General features: G+C 62.5%; 1 protein-coding gene across 1 annotated transcript; it reads left to right on the top strand.

Annotated features, from left to right (window-relative positions):
- Positions 1–1,283: 1,283 nt before the first annotated feature.
- Positions 1,284–12,960, top strand: FBXL19 (F-box and leucine rich repeat protein 19). The gene is made up of 12 exons (XM_067535240.1): positions 1,284–1,600; positions 4,657–4,861; positions 5,246–5,389; positions 5,976–6,062; positions 6,535–6,741; positions 6,909–6,941; positions 7,352–7,492; positions 7,893–8,596; positions 11,240–11,403; positions 11,542–11,703; positions 11,827–12,045; positions 12,643–12,960. Exons 2-12 carry the CDS (start codon positions 4,688–4,690, stop codon positions 12,840–12,842), a joined length of 2,235 nt encoding a protein of 744 aa, XP_067391341.1. The 5' UTR covers positions 1,284–1,600; positions 4,657–4,687; the 3' UTR covers positions 12,843–12,960.
- The last annotated feature ends 1,285 nt before the right edge of the window (positions 12,961–14,245 follow it).

Genomic DNA, 14,245 nt, shown 5'->3' with positions numbered 1-14,245 from the left:
AGCACAGTCTGCTTCTAGGATTAATCCGGCCCTGCAAGGGATTGTCTGGAGAAGAAAGGGTTAAGCCCCAATGAGACGCCATGATTGGCTGGTCTGCCTGTCTGTCTGGGAGGGGAGATGGGATCTGGGGGGCTGCAGCGGGAAGAACTGGGAGCCCTGGCTCACGGGTGATCAGATGGCAAGTGTGAAAAATCGGGAGGGGGTGGGGAGTCATAGGAACCTGTATAAAACAAAGCCCTGAATACCGGGACTGTCCCTATACAATCAGGACACCAGGTCACCCAGCCTAGCTCCTGGGTTCTAGCCAGGGCGGTGGGGAACTACATCTCCCATGAGGCAGAGCGAGGGCCCAGCCAGCTTCCCTGCGCCGCCATGACACTTGTAGTCCAAACATTCCCCCCCTTGCCTATAGAAGTAAACGATGCTCGGAGGTGGGGTGGGCAACTACACCTCCCATGAGGCGTTGCGCGGGCCCAGCCTCCATGTGCAGCCATGACATTTGTAGTCCAAACATCCCCCCCCTCCCATAGGAACAAACGAGGCCTGGCGACTAGGAGAACTACGTCTTCCATGAGGCAGCGCGCGGGCCTGGGCTGGCTCGGGGCCGCCATGATGGGTTTTGTGTGTTTGCAGGGCGGGAGGGGGAGGAGGAGGAGGGGGCTGAGCCAGGCTGCGGGAGGGGGCAGCAGCAGCAGCAGCAACAGCAGAGCAGCGCAGCCTCGGGGCCCAGCCCCCCCCCGTCCCAGGAGCTGCACCCCTCCCCCTCTGCATTTTTACGGGGGCTGGGGCAGCCCCTCCCCCCCACGAGGCAGCCCTAGTGGGGGGAGGGGAAAACGAGGAAGACAGTGTAGGCCCCGCCCCCATATGTGGGGGGGCTTGGGGAAGCTCTTGACCCCCCCCGTGAGGCTAGACCCCCTAAGTTAGGGGGACGCAGGGGGGCTGGCCTCCCCCTATTCAATTGGAGGAGCCCATAGGACACCCCCCCGAGTGGGGGGAGGCAGCCTAGGAAAGGGCAAAGCCCCCTAAAAGGGGGAGGTTAGCCCCCTTATTTGTTGGGGGGCAGCCGGGGCGGGTCTGGGGGGAGGGGGCCTGGAAAGAGCAGGGGGCCTGATCCGTCTTTGCGGGGTTGCAAAGAGGGGGGCCCTGCCCCTACTTTGGGGAGGTGTGGGAAGAGAGGGGCTGGTCTCTATTGGGGGGTTGGAAGGAGGGGGCCTTGGTCCCTATCTGGGTGGGGCTGGGCAGCTGAGGAGTTGGGGGTGCCCCTAGCGGGTGGGAGATAGGGCTGGGGAGTGTCTAGGGAGAGGGGTGCCTTTGAAATCAGCCCCCCATCCCCTTCCTCTTCCAAGGACAAGGGAGCAGTGAAGGGTAAAGGGGTGGCCCAGCTGGGACTGGGGGGGTGGGGGTCAGGTTGAGGCGAGGGGGGTCCCCCACATCGCACCTGAGAAGTCGTCTCCAAGCCCCCCCACCCCCTCCCCCCGCTGTAGGGACGAAGGAGACAAAAGTCTTGGTTGGTTGCAGTTTCCCACCCCCACCCCATGGAAGAGACGGTGACCCCCGCCGCCCACGCTGGATCCCACGCAGCTCCATGGCTATCCAGCAGGTGAGTGGCCCCCCCGTGGGTCTCTGGGGGGGCCCCACCCCCCCAAAAGCAGAGCCACCCTAGGGATGGGTGGGTAGGTGCCTGTAAACCGGCTCTCCCTGCGAGGCCGCCGGTGGCAGCCGGGATTCCCGGTAAGTTTCTTTGCCTGCGCTGAGATCTCGTTTCCTTCCCCGGGCCCTCGACCCTCCGCTCCGCCCCCCGGAGCCCGGCCACCTTTCGGGGGGCTCCCCGGGGCTGCGGGGTGCAGAGATTCGGGGCGGGAAGGGGGCAGGCCGAGCTACCTCCACACGCAGGCCCGGCACCCACGGCAGGGGGGAGAGCCCTAAAAGCATTGGGGCGCCGGAGATGGGGGGGGGGGCACGGGGCTGTGGGAATTTGGGGGGACCCTCCCTCAGTTCCCCAAACACGAGGGGGCACCGGGAGCCAGCTCCCACCCCCTCCCCCGTCCTGCCAGTCCCCTTTGTTGTTGCCAGATTATTCTGGCCCCCTCCCCTCTCCTGCTGGTTGCATTGGGGGAAGGGGCTGGCGGCAGATGGGGGGGGGGTCTGGGTGAAAGAGGAGGGGCCCGTGGGAAATGTAGGGGGGCTGCGGGATGGGGGGGTGGTGAGAGCGGGGGTGACCCAGGAACCAAACTTTCCCTGCCCGATTTCCCGGGGAAGCAATTGCCGGTGGGGAAGCCCCTGGGTTGTGTGTGCAGCTGGCTCGTGTCACCCCTCCTGGGGGGTGCGGGGGGGGGGTTGGCCCCGATCCCGCCGCCGGGGGCCCGGAGAGGAGGCGGGGGGGCCCCGGCCGATGGGATCGGAAACGGCCCAGCCCCCAGCCGCAGCCGAGGGATGGGGCCCAGCCGCGAGCCTGGGGGGCCGGCTGGCCAGGTAGGTGGAGCGGGGGGGTTGCCCGGGAGGTGTCCCTGGGACCCGGCCCCGGGGAGGGCGGGATCGGAGGCTGCGTGCGGGGGCGGGAGGGGACTTGGGGGGGGGGGGGCAGATGCAACACTGCGGGGGGGGGGGGGGCGGGGGACGGCTTTAGGGATTGAAAAATACTGGGGCGGGGGGAGTGCTGGGGAAACTCACTCCCGACCCGCAGCCCCCTGCTAGCCCAGCCCTGCCCGCCTTCACCACTCGTGCTCCTCACTCCCGACCCACAGCCCCCAGCAAGCCTAACCCTTCCCCTCCATCCCTCCCCCCCCTCCCCCCCCGCCCCTCACTCCGGACCTGCAGCCCCTTGCTAGCCCAGTCCTGGGCTTTTGCCTCCTCCCCCCATCACTGATTTCAGTTTCCTTCTTATGTTTTCTTTGCTGATGAAGGTAGAATTGGGGGGAGGGGTTCGAGGGAAGCTGACAGTGGGGGGGAGGGGTTAAGGGCCTTGGGAGAGTCGGGGGGGAGGGGGCTCCTGGCAGGCTCGGGACAGCTGTGTCAGGCCGAGGGGTGCAGCGCGGCTGGGCTATCTGGCCCTGGCCTGTCTGCCCAGTATCTCTCCATTTAAGTGGCCACCTCTGTACGGCTGGGAGCCATTGGGGCTTCCACAGGGGCTTGGGGACTAGCGGGTTAGAGCAAGGGGGGAGGGGGATGGAGGGAGCCAGGATTTCTGGGTTCTATCCCGGCTGTGCCCAGACCTCCTCTGGGAGCCTGAGTAAGTCCCTGAATTTTCTGGGCCTCAGTTTCCCCATCTGTGATATGGGGGAGGAGGAGGAGAATGATCCTGCCTTTGTCTGGATAGACTGTGAGCTGGTAGGGGCTGGATCTGTGCCGCACCGGCACGACGGGGGCCTTGATCTCGGTCAGGGCCCACGCAGCGCCTGGTGCAATGGGGGTCCCAATCTCGGTCCCCCTGGGGCCCAGCCCTAACACGCATGGGCTCCTCGCAAGGCCTCCTTCAGATTGTCTTTGGTCTGGGCTGGCAGTGGAGCAGTTCATTGTGCTGGTCACTGGCGCCTTCAGTAGATTTCAGAGTAAGAGTGTCTCTCTCCTCAGGGCTTTTGTTTCAGGCTCTCTGCAGACTCAGGCAGGCACTGCCGGCCCAGGAGATGTCATGTGGTTGGGTTTATAGACCCGGGACCCACGGGGGAGAAAGGGGGCAGGCCTTGGCTTAATGCGCAAGGTGTTTCGGGGAGGGGCCCTGGCTTGTCATGGTGACCTGTGGAACTCCCTGCTACTGTGTTTGGGTGTCAAGTACGGAGGCTGACTAAACGTGCCCTATGTCCGGAGCTGGGACTGTCACAGCACCAGGTGGGCGGGAGACCAGGTTAGATGGGCCCATTGGTTTGAGCTTCGGGGATAGAGGGATGCTGCGGTGTCGCTGCGTGGCTGTTCCCCAGCTGCCCCACTCCAGAGGTGGCTACATCTCGGGGGCAGGAGCTGGCGTCTTCAACTGTGGAGCTGTTTGGTTGGAGGAGATGCCGTGAGCTCCCAGCACTTCACTGGCCAGGGTCCCAGTTAATGTCCAGCATTCCCAGCCTCCCCCCATCCCGCTCTAACCCAGCAGACCCCTTTCCCCTCCTGGGGATAGAACCCAGGAGTCCTGTGACTGGCGGTGCCCGCTTGGTTCCTGCGCCCGGTCCCTTTGGGGGGGATCTGATGCCAGCTGGGGGTTGGAGGGGCCCCAGAGGCATCAGCTCAGCATCTCCAGCCTGGGTCACGCTCCACAGACCCCCAGCCTGGGTTCTTCAGGGCAAGGCACAGCTGCTGGCCCGGACAACTGGGTTCCATCCCCTGGCTCCCTGGGGCGGGTTGCTGTCCCATCCCCTCGCTTCTTTGTGTGGGGCTGCCATCCTGGACAGCATGGTTCACCCCAGGACTCCTGGGTTCCATCCCCAGTTCTGGGAGGAGAGTGGGGGCTAGTGGTTAGCGCAGGGAGAGCTGGGAGCCAGGACTCCTGGGTTCTACTCCATCACTTACTGTGGGACCTTGTGCAGGACTCTGTTTCTCAGTTTCCCCTCCCTGGGCTCTCTGGAAAGAGTGATTGGTTCTTATCTAGAGGTGTTTTGATACCCTGCAGTGCTCCCCGGTACTCCACAAACCCCCAGCTACCCCCTAACTCCCTGGTTTCTCCCTCCCCAGCCTACAGAGTAGCTGAAGCGGGAGGTAGCCAATGTCGTCCAGCAAAGGGGCGGGGGCTGGATCTCGCCGGCGCCGGACGCGCTGCCGTAAGTGCAACGCCTGCCAGCGGAGCGAGTGCGGCGAGTGCCACTTCTGCAAGGACATGAAGAAGTTCGGGGGCCCGGGACGCATGAAGCAGTCGTGCCTGATGAGGCAATGCACGGCGGTGAGCTGGGGGGTGTTGTAGGGCTGGGGCTCCTGTCGCTGGCCCCAGAGCCCAGTCTAGCACTAACAGGCAGCTGCAGCTCACCACCAGGCAGAGGGTCCCTGTATAACCTGCCCCCACGCCCCACCCCAGAGGTGGCTGCATCTCAGTGCTGGGAGAGTTGTTCCTGTATAACCAGCTCCCTCATCCCACCCCAGAGATGGTTGCATCTCAGTGCTGGGCGATGGGTCCCCGTATAAACAGCCCCCGTGCCCCACCCGAGAGGGGTCGTGTCCGGGCGAGGGGCCCCAGGTGCCCTTGCTCTGTCTCCGGGGGGCCCCTGGTGACGGGGGGGAGAGGGGGTGGCAGCACAGCTAGCCCTTGTGCTCTCCTTGCTGTCCTCAGCCAGTCCTGCCCCACACGGCTGTGTGCCTGCTGTGTGGGGAGGCGGGGAAGGAGGACACAGTGGAGGGGGAGGAGGAGAAGTTCAACCTGTCGCTCATGGAGTGCTCCATCTGCAACGAGATCGTCCATCCCGCCTGCCTCAAGGTGAGCCGTGCGGCCGGGAGGGGGTTAACCCAGCTCGCCCTGCCCCTGCCACCGTGGGGCTCTTCCCTTGGGGCCCATCCCCATTCCTCCCCACCTGGGGCACCTGGGAGAGCCCCCCCAGCAGAGAGGGAGACAGGGGGGCTGGAAGCCAGGACTCCTAGGTTGTCTCCCCAGCTCTGCCCCAAACTCCCTGTGTGACCTTGGACTGCCTGGCTCCGTGCCTCAGTTTCCCCGACTGGTATGTGAAGAGCACACTCCCTATTTTACCAGCAGCTGCTCTGCTAACATCTGAACTCCTCCGATCAGTGTGTGCTGTTTTCCCCCCAGCGTCGTTGCATCTCTGGCAGCCCCATGACCCGAGCTGGCCCGTGTTCTTTCCTAGCCCTGCTCAGTCAGGCTAAGTATCCCATAGTGCCTTGCGACGTTGAGCGGGAACCATGGGTGAGGATCTCAGACCCTGGGCTCCCATGTCAGCCGGTTGAGGGGTCTGTAAAAGCCCCAACAGCTGGTGATGGGGCTGTGGAAATGGGCAGTGTGTATAGGTCTGGATCGGTGGCTGAATGTCTCTGTCTGTCTGTCTGCCCAGATGGGGAAAGCAGAAGCTGTTATTAACAATGAGATTCCCAACTGCTGGGAGTGCCCCAAATGCAAACGGGAAGGGAAATCCAACAAGGTAGGTAGCTTCTGGGCCTGGGTGTGGGGCTGGCCAGCTGGGGGGGGAAAAAGGGATGTCCCCCACACTGGTGCTGCTGTTTGACTACCAGGTGGTGCTGCTTCCACAAGAAGGGGCCAACAGACCCCTGCCCCCCAGCTCTGTCAGCATGGGGGGGCGGTGCTGGAGGTTGAGGGGGTTGGGCTGAAATATGGGGGCTCCCCACCCTGATATAGGAACCTTCCTGCAGTGGGGAGGGGGAGAATTGTGGGGCTGGTGTTGGGATGACGGAGAGGGAGGGGAACCGTCAGGGGGTGTCTGGGACAGGGTAGGGGGCAGAGGGGCAGGGACTTCTGTGGGGTGGAATGGGCCGGAGGCATCTGGGGGGGGCAGCTGCTGGGAAAATGGGGGGGCAGCGACGGGGGGTACGTGGGTTGGTGGAGGAGGGGCCCCCATGTTGGGGAAGGGTCACCCACCTGTCTTTGGCCCCCAGGACTCGGGCGGTGATGGGGCGGGGAAGCGGCGGGCAGACAATGGCGAGGACAGCGTGCGGTGGAAGCTGACGGATGAGCTGGCCCAGCACAAGAAGAAGCTGGCGCCGGCGCCGGCCCCCCCGCCCGCAGAAGAGCCCCCCGCCAGCGCCCACAAACGCAAGAAGGAGAAGGAGCTTCAGCCTCCCGACACGGGGCCCAAGAAGAAGGTCAGAGAACCCCCTTCCCAGAGCCAGGGAGAGAACCCAGGAGTCCTGGCTCCCAGCCCCCTCCCCCCCCAGCTCTAACCACTAGACCCCACTCCCCTTCCTGAGCCGGGAGAGGACCCAGAAGTCCTGACTCTGTTTGACTGTGTCTTTGTCTCTGTTTTTTGCAGTTGAAAGGTGGACGGGAAAAACACTTGAAGAAGGTGAGTGGCTCTGATGTCCAAGCCGCCCGCTGCCATGTCCAGGGTGAGGGGAGACTGCCCCCCCTCAGGGAAAGGCCCCGTGTCCCATTTCCCCCCCACCCTCCCACAAGCCAGCTAGTCCCCACCTTCGGGCCAGATCAGAGCTGGGATTCCCTTTTTCTCTCCATGCTCCGTAGTTTCTTTTCCTTCCCTGATGTTTCTGTATCCACCGATTCGTCCTGGAGTTGCTGGTTGGGGCTAGTCAGTGGCAGGTATATTAGGCCTCCCACTGGGATCGGGGGGGCTGCCCCACATGGGGGGGTGGGACAGCCTCTTGCCACCAGACCCCAGGGGGTGCAGTCTTGGCAGCCAGGAGCCGTGGCTGCTGCTGGCCTCCCCGCTGAGCCCCACCCTGCTCGGTGCCCCCACAGGCCTCCGAGCAGCCGTCAGATGGGAACAAGCTGCAGCCGCTGCCCGGCTGGGGCCGCGTGGGGAGCGGCGACTTGGAGGTGAAAGGGTCCATCTCCCACTCGACCATCCACCTGAGCCAGATTGGCCCCAGCGACCTAGAGGTGAGACCAGACCGGAGCCCCCACAGAGGCTAGATCAGAGCTGGAGCCTCGCATCCCTTTCCCTGCCCCTGTGCCAGCCAGTCCTCTGTTCTAGGGCTGGGTCTGAGCTGATGCCCCCTAGAGGGGAGAGGCCCCCCGTCCCATTCCCTGCCCCCTGTGCCAGCCAGTCCCCGCCCTGGGTCCGGATCAGAGCCAGCACCCCACAGGGGGAAACCCTCCATCCCATTCCCTGCCCTTGTGCCAGCCAGTCCTCTGTTCTTGGGCCAGGTCTGAGCTGATGCCCCCTGTCCCGTTCCCCGCCCCCCGTGCCAGCCCGTCCCCGCCCTGGGGCCAGATCAGAGCCAGTACCCCTAGAAGGGAAAGGCCCCGTGCCCCATAATTCCCCGTCCCTCCCCCCCAGAAAAGTAAGGCATCTCAGGGACCGCTGGAGCCCCTGGCCCAATCAGACAAGTCTCACCAGCGGGAGAAGTTGGAGCGCTTCAAGCAGATGTGCCAGATGTTGGAGCGGGTCAAGAACAGCTCCAGCTCTAGCTCCAGCTCCGACTCGGACTCAGACACGGATTCACGGGGCTCAGAGGGCTCCGGCGGGGGCTCCAGCCGGGCCGCTTCCCCTGCTTCCCGGGCCCAGCGTCTGGCCGCCCTGGGCTTCAGTGCCAGCGAGGAGGACGAGGAGGAAGAAGAGGAGGAGGAAGGCCGCAATGGGGGTGCGGAGGCAGCCCGCAATGGCAAGCAGCCCAAGGGGCCGCGGGCGAACTGTCAAGAGAAGGAGAACCATCATCGGGCCGCCAGCCGGGGGGGTGAGCGGGCCAAGCAGCAAGCCGGGGGCCGCAAGGGGGGCCGACCGGCTGGGCAGACAGGGCTGCATATGGTGGCCCGGACTCAGTTTCTTCAGTGGCCCCTGGTGCCCTCGCCCCCCAAACCTCTCCTACAGCTGGAGCGACATGTGGTACGCCCGCCCCCCGACAGCCCCGAGCCGGACTCGCTGCCCTTGGACAGCGGCTCGGACCACGTCATGCAGCGCGACGTCTGGCTGGCCGTCTTCCAGCACCTCAGCTACCGCGAGCTCTGCGTCTGCATGCGGGTGTGTCGGACCTGGAGCCGGTGGTAAGCGCCGGCATGTGGGGGTTGGTGTGTGTGTGTGGGGGGTGCCATGCATGGCCCAAGGGGAGCTGCAATAACCCCATGCACCATTAGGGGGCACTGTGCTGTGATGGGAATTGCAATTCTGCACTGTGCCAGTAGGGGGCCCTGGAGGCTGGTGAGCTATGGGAACCCCACGTACCGCATGGGGGTGTTGGGCAATGGGATGGGTGGAGAGGTCCCATTGGCAAGGTGTGGGGTGGTAGGTCCTGGGGGCTGGCCGGGGGGCTGTGAGTCCCATGAGGCAGGAGGAGGGCATCCCATGGGCAGGATGCGAGGTGGTAGGTTCTGGGGACTGGCCGGGGGGGATGAGAGTCCCATGGGACAGGAGGAGGGTGTCCCATGGGCAGGGTGTGGGGTGATAGGTCCCGGGGGCTGGCTGGGAATCCCATGGGGCAGGAGGAGGGCGTCCCATGGGCAAGGTGTGGGATGATAGGTCCCGGGGAATGGCTGGGGGCGGGGCTGCAGAACCCGTGGGGCGCTGCAGGGGGTGCAGTGGTCTCTGTGGCCACACGGGGGAGCTGCAGGTGGAACTTTGCTCCTGGGAAGGAGGGCGGGGCCGTTACTGTACCATGTTGACTGTATGAGAGCTTTTGCTGGAAACTAGTACCATACTGATTGTATTAGAGATGGTGACGGCTGGTCCCCTTACCGTATTGACTGTATAAGTGAGGCACTTCTTGAATCGCGGGAGGATTGTTGAACAACTCCAGCTGAGTTGCGGACAAGCCATGGAAAATTGCAGGAAAGTAACAATGGGCCTTTAGTAATTGTGGTGATTTGGGAAAGCCAGAGAAGACCTGTTTGTTTAAGAAAAATTTGCTGGCACGATAGAAACACTCAAGTGTTATGGGATGGCTTTGAATTTTTTTGATAATCAGACATTTTGCTGCAACTGTATAACAATCATTAAGGCGTGGGACTGACAGCGGGAGCCTTGCCCTTTAGGGGCTGACAAAATTGTGGTGGAAGCCTAGTTGCGGGATCTGCAATTTCCGCAGCATCACAAATTAAGCAGGGCCTTATGTATAAGTATATTGGGTAGGAGCTGGTATCTTTACCATATTGATTGTATTAGAAGAGGTGGCGGCTGGTGCTACTCCCGTATTGACTGTATTAGAGGAGGTAGGGCTGGTGCTATTACCATTATTGAATGAATACAGTTTTACCATATAGAGAATATGAGAAGAGGAGGAGGTGGCGGTGGTGGTGGCATCACCTGGCTGGTGCTGTTACCATATTGATTTTATTAGAGGAGGTGGCGGCTGGTATCTTTACCATATGGATTGCATTGGAGGAGATGGCGTCTCATGCTATTACCCCACGTTGCTTGTATCAGCAAGTTACAGAAATATGGGTTGGATGAATGGACTATAAGGTGGACAGAGAGCTGGCTGGATAGTCTGGTTCAACAGGTCGTGATCAATGGCTCCATGTCTGTACCAAGTGGAGTGCCCCAGGGGTCGGTCCTCGGGCCAGTTTTGTTCAACATCTTCATTAATGATCTGGAGGATGGGGTGGATTGCACCCTCAGCAAGTTCGCAGATGACTCTAAGGGGGAGTGGTAGATATCCTGGAAAGTAGGATTAGGATACAGAGTGACCTAGACAAATTGGAGGATTGGGCCAAAATAAATCTGGTGAGGTTCAACAAGGACAAGCGCAGAGTCCAGCATTTAGGAAGGAAGAATCCCAGGCACAGCTACAGACTGGGGACTGACGGGCTAGGCAGCAGTTCTGCAGAAAAGGACCTGGGGGTTACAGTGGATAAAAAGCTGGAGATGAGTCAGCCGTGTGCCCTGGTTGCCAAGCAGGCTGGCTAGCAGCATATTGGGCTGCATTAGTAGGAGCATTGCCAGCAGATCAAGGGAAGTGATTATTCCCCTCTATTTGGCACTGGGGAGGCCGCATCTGGAGTATTGTGTCCAGTTTTGGGCCCCCCCATTACAGAAAGGATGTGGACAAATTGGAGAGAGTCCAGCGGAGGGCAACAAAAATGATTAGGGGGCTGGAGCACAAGACTTAAGGGGAGAAGCTGAGGGAACTGGGCTTGTTTAGTCTGCAAAAGAGAAGAATGAGGGGGGATTTGATAGCAGCCTTTCACTGCCTGAAAGGGGGTTCCAGGGAGGATGGAGCTAGGCAGTTCTCAGTGGTGGCAGATGACAGAACAAGGAGCAATGGTCTCAGTTGCAGTGGGGGGGGGGGGTGTAGGTTGGATATTAGGGGGATGGTGAAGCACTGGAATGGGTTACCTGGGGAAGTGGGGGAATCTCCATCTTAGAGGTTTTAAGGCCCGGCTGGGATGGTTTAGGTGGGGTTGGCCCTGCTTTGAGCAGGAGGTGGGACTCGATGGCTCCTGGGGTCTCCCCCAACCCCCATCTCCTAGGTCTGTGATTCCAGGCGGTAACAGTGGCTGGGATTACCACCACATTGATTGTATTAGCAGGGATGGGCTGGCGCCATTACTGTATTCATTGTATTAGTGGTGGTAGCTGCAGTTTGGTAGTTATCATTGATTGTTGTAGTGCACAGATGGGATGCTGGTGCTGCTACCGTACTGACTGTAGTAGAACTGCTCTCTAATCTTCTCTCTGCCTGCCTCCCCCAGGTGCTGCGACAAGCGCCTGTGGACCCGCATCGACCTGAGCCGCCGGAAATCCATCACCCCGTCCATGCTGAGTGGGATCATCCGCCGGCAGCCGGCCAGCCTTGACCTCAGCTGGACCAACATCTCCAAGAAGCAGCTCATGTGGCTCATCAACAGGCTGCAGGGTAGGGGTACTGGGAGCCAGGACTCCTGGGTTCTCTTCCCTGCTCTGGGAGGGGAGTGGGGCCTGGTGGGTTAGAACAGGGGGGGCTAAGAGCCTGGGTTCTCTCCTTTACTCTGTGTCTCTCTGCTGCCCCCTATAGGCCTGCGGGAGCTGGTGCTGACGGGCTGCTCATGGTGCTCTGTCTCGGCGCTGAGCATGGCCAGCTTCCCCTCGCTGCGGCTGCTCGATCTGCGCTGGATTGAGGACGTCAAGGACTCGCACCTCCGGGAGCTGCTGCTGCCCCCCACCGACGCCAAGCCAGGTGGGTGCTAGGGGGCTCTGCGCAGCGCAGCAGGGAGGCAGGGGCTCTGCAGGGGGCGCTTGCCCCCAGGCAGCACTGGGGGGCACTGTGCTGCGGGGAACTGACCCCTCTCTGCTCTCCCAGGTCAGACCGAGAGCCGGGGCCGGCTCCAGAACGTCTCTGAGCTGCGTCTGTCCGGGCTGGACATCACCGACTCTTCGCTGCGCCTCGTTGTCCGCCACACGCCCCAGCTCACCAAGCTGGACCTGAGCCACTGCAACCACGTGGGTGACCAGTCCGTCCACCTGCTGACCGCTGCTAGCTCCCCACTCCGGGACAGCCTCGCCGAGATCAACCTCTCCGGTGAGCGCTGCTGGGCCTCCTCTGACACGCATCCCCCCCGGCCCGGCCCAGCCCTGCCCCCCCGGCATCACCGGGCCCTTCCTCCCACCCGCAGCTCCCACCAGCCTTTGCCAGGGCCCTCCTCTGACCCGCAGCCCCCCCGGCCCAGCCCTGCCCTTCCAGTGCCCCCCCGGCTCTGCCACTGCCCCTCGCTGTGACCCACTGCCCCTTGCTAGCCCAGCCCTGGGCTCCCCTCATACCCCAGCTCTGACAGGGCTCCACCTCCGATCTGCGCCCCCCCCAGCCCAGCCCAGCCTTGCCCTGTCCTGCTGGTGCCCCTTGCTCAAAGCTGCAGCCCCCTGTCAGCTCAGCCCTGCCCCCGCAGCTCTGCCAGTGCCCCTCACTCCGGACCCACAGCGCCTGGCTGGCTCAGCCCCCATTGTCTGACAAACACCCATACCATGATGGTCTTAATTTGATCTGGCACACCTAGCGGGGAGAGACCCTGTGTCCCACCCCCCCACTCCTCCAAGCCAGCCAGTCCCTGCCCTGGGTGGGAGCCCGCACCCCCAGAGCGGGGAGGCCCTGTGTCTCATCCCCCCCTACTCTTGCCCCCAGGGTGTAACCGCCTGACGGATCAGTGTCTGCCTCTCTTCCGACGCTGCCCGCGCCTCTCCCGCATCGATCTGCGCGCCTGCCGCCACGTCACCCCCGAGGGCTGTGCCCGCTTCTGCGAGGACTCTGGGCCCCCGGCCCCCCCGCCCGCTGGGCCGCCCTTTCGCTGCCCCGAGGAGAAATTGCTGCTCAAAGACAGCTAATAATCGGGCGGGGCCAGGCTCCGCCAGAGACTTGAAGAGACCTTTTACTAAAGCCATGCACTGAATCCTGGGGGGCAGGGGCGCCGGGGGGAGCAGGGAGAACTGGCGGGGCAGAACCTCTCCCCTCTGATCTCTGATCTGGGGGGAGAGCTCGTCTGAGGGTATCTGTGTTGGGGGGGCTGTTGATAAGGTGGGGGCGATGCGGGGGGGGCGATTTCCCCCCCAGGGTTGATGGAGTCGGTATTGCCCCCATGGGAGGTGATGGAAGCCTGGATGCGGGGTGGGGGGGGAGTACTGGTACTGGTGGTCACATCCCCCCTTAGAAAAAAGGTATCTGAGTCCCCCCACCCAAGAGATCGTTCCCCCCCTTGCAAGTTTCTGGCTACTGCATCACCCCCCGCAAGAGACACTCTCCACACACAGGCCCCTCCGCGGGGGGCTTTAGCACTGATGGTTTATCCCCACCCCACGCCCTCACTCCCTGGGGAGGAGCCCCAACCATGCCCCTCCCTCCAACCCCCTCCCCCATCCACCAGCTTTAAATAACCCCTTGTGGGGGGAAGCGGGATAAGCAGTGTTTGGATTTCCTCCTGGTTTGGGGAGGCCCCTCCTCATCCCCCTTCCCCTCCCGCATCGGCGGATTGCCCCATCCTGAAACTTGAACTTCCTTTTTCAGAACGGTTCTGCTCCCCTGGCTCCTCCCGGGGGGGGCCTGGGATGTGGCTTTGCTCAGTTCCCCCCACACCGGTGGGGCTGGGCAGCATTTCTACCTGTGGATTGGGGGGTCCCCCATCAGTTTCATCCATGCCCTAAGGAGAAGGGGGTGTGGTCATTCCCCCCCCCCAGCCTTGCGGGGTGCATGTGACCCATTCCACATTGGTCTGAGGGGTGTGGTGGGGCTGGCTGGCTGTTGAGGGGCTGGGGGGGCAGACGAATTCCCCGCTGACCTTTCTTTTGATACTTGAAATCCCCCCCACTAATGCGTTACTTGAATCGTAGCAATAGGTTCTGCCATTGGAGGCGAACGACACAAAGAAAAAGGTATTCTCCCCCCATTCTCCCCCCGTTTTTGTTTCTTTTCAGTGTTTAAAGGCCAAGAAAATATGGGGCCATTCCCCCCGGAGCCAAGACACCCCCCCCAAAGAGTCTGCCCCTCTCAGAACAAACCCAGCGGGGCAACGATCTGTCAGTGCAGGGGGCGTGGCATAAGGCTGGTTAGATGTGGGCTGGTTGGGGGGATCCTGCGGCTAAGGGCGATGTCTGTGGGGCGTGATGGGGGATCCCCAAGGCTGTCTGTTTTGGGGCACACACCCCAATCAGCTGGGCCATAGCTCCCCGACATCAGTGATTCCCCATTCCTGGTTGGCCTTCCCAGTTCCTTCGCGTGTCACACACTCCATGCG

The sequence above is a fragment of the Emydura macquarii genome, unplaced genomic scaffold (assembly GCF_026122565.2).
Source record: "Emydura macquarii macquarii isolate MOO-44397 ecotype Brisbane River unplaced genomic scaffold, CSIRO-AGI_Emac_v2 contig_3485, whole genome shotgun sequence".
In the NCBI taxonomy this organism is placed as follows: Eukaryota; Metazoa; Chordata; order Testudines; family Chelidae; genus Emydura; species Emydura macquarii.
This window is presented reverse-complemented; position numbering and strand designations above follow the sequence as displayed.

Coding starts and splice junctions, on each gene's coding strand:
- FBXL19 (XM_067535240.1), top strand. CDS start 4,688: ATGTCGTCCAGCAAAGGGGCGGGGGCTGGATCTCGCCGGCGCCGGACG. Junction 7,493..7,892: donor TTGGCCCCAGCGACCTAGAG/GTGAGACCAGAC, acceptor CCTCCCCCCCAG/AAAAGTAAGGCATCTCAGGG. Junction 12,046..12,642: donor CGCCGAGATCAACCTCTCCG/GTGAGCGCTGCT, acceptor TCTTGCCCCCAG/GGTGTAACCGCCTGACGGAT.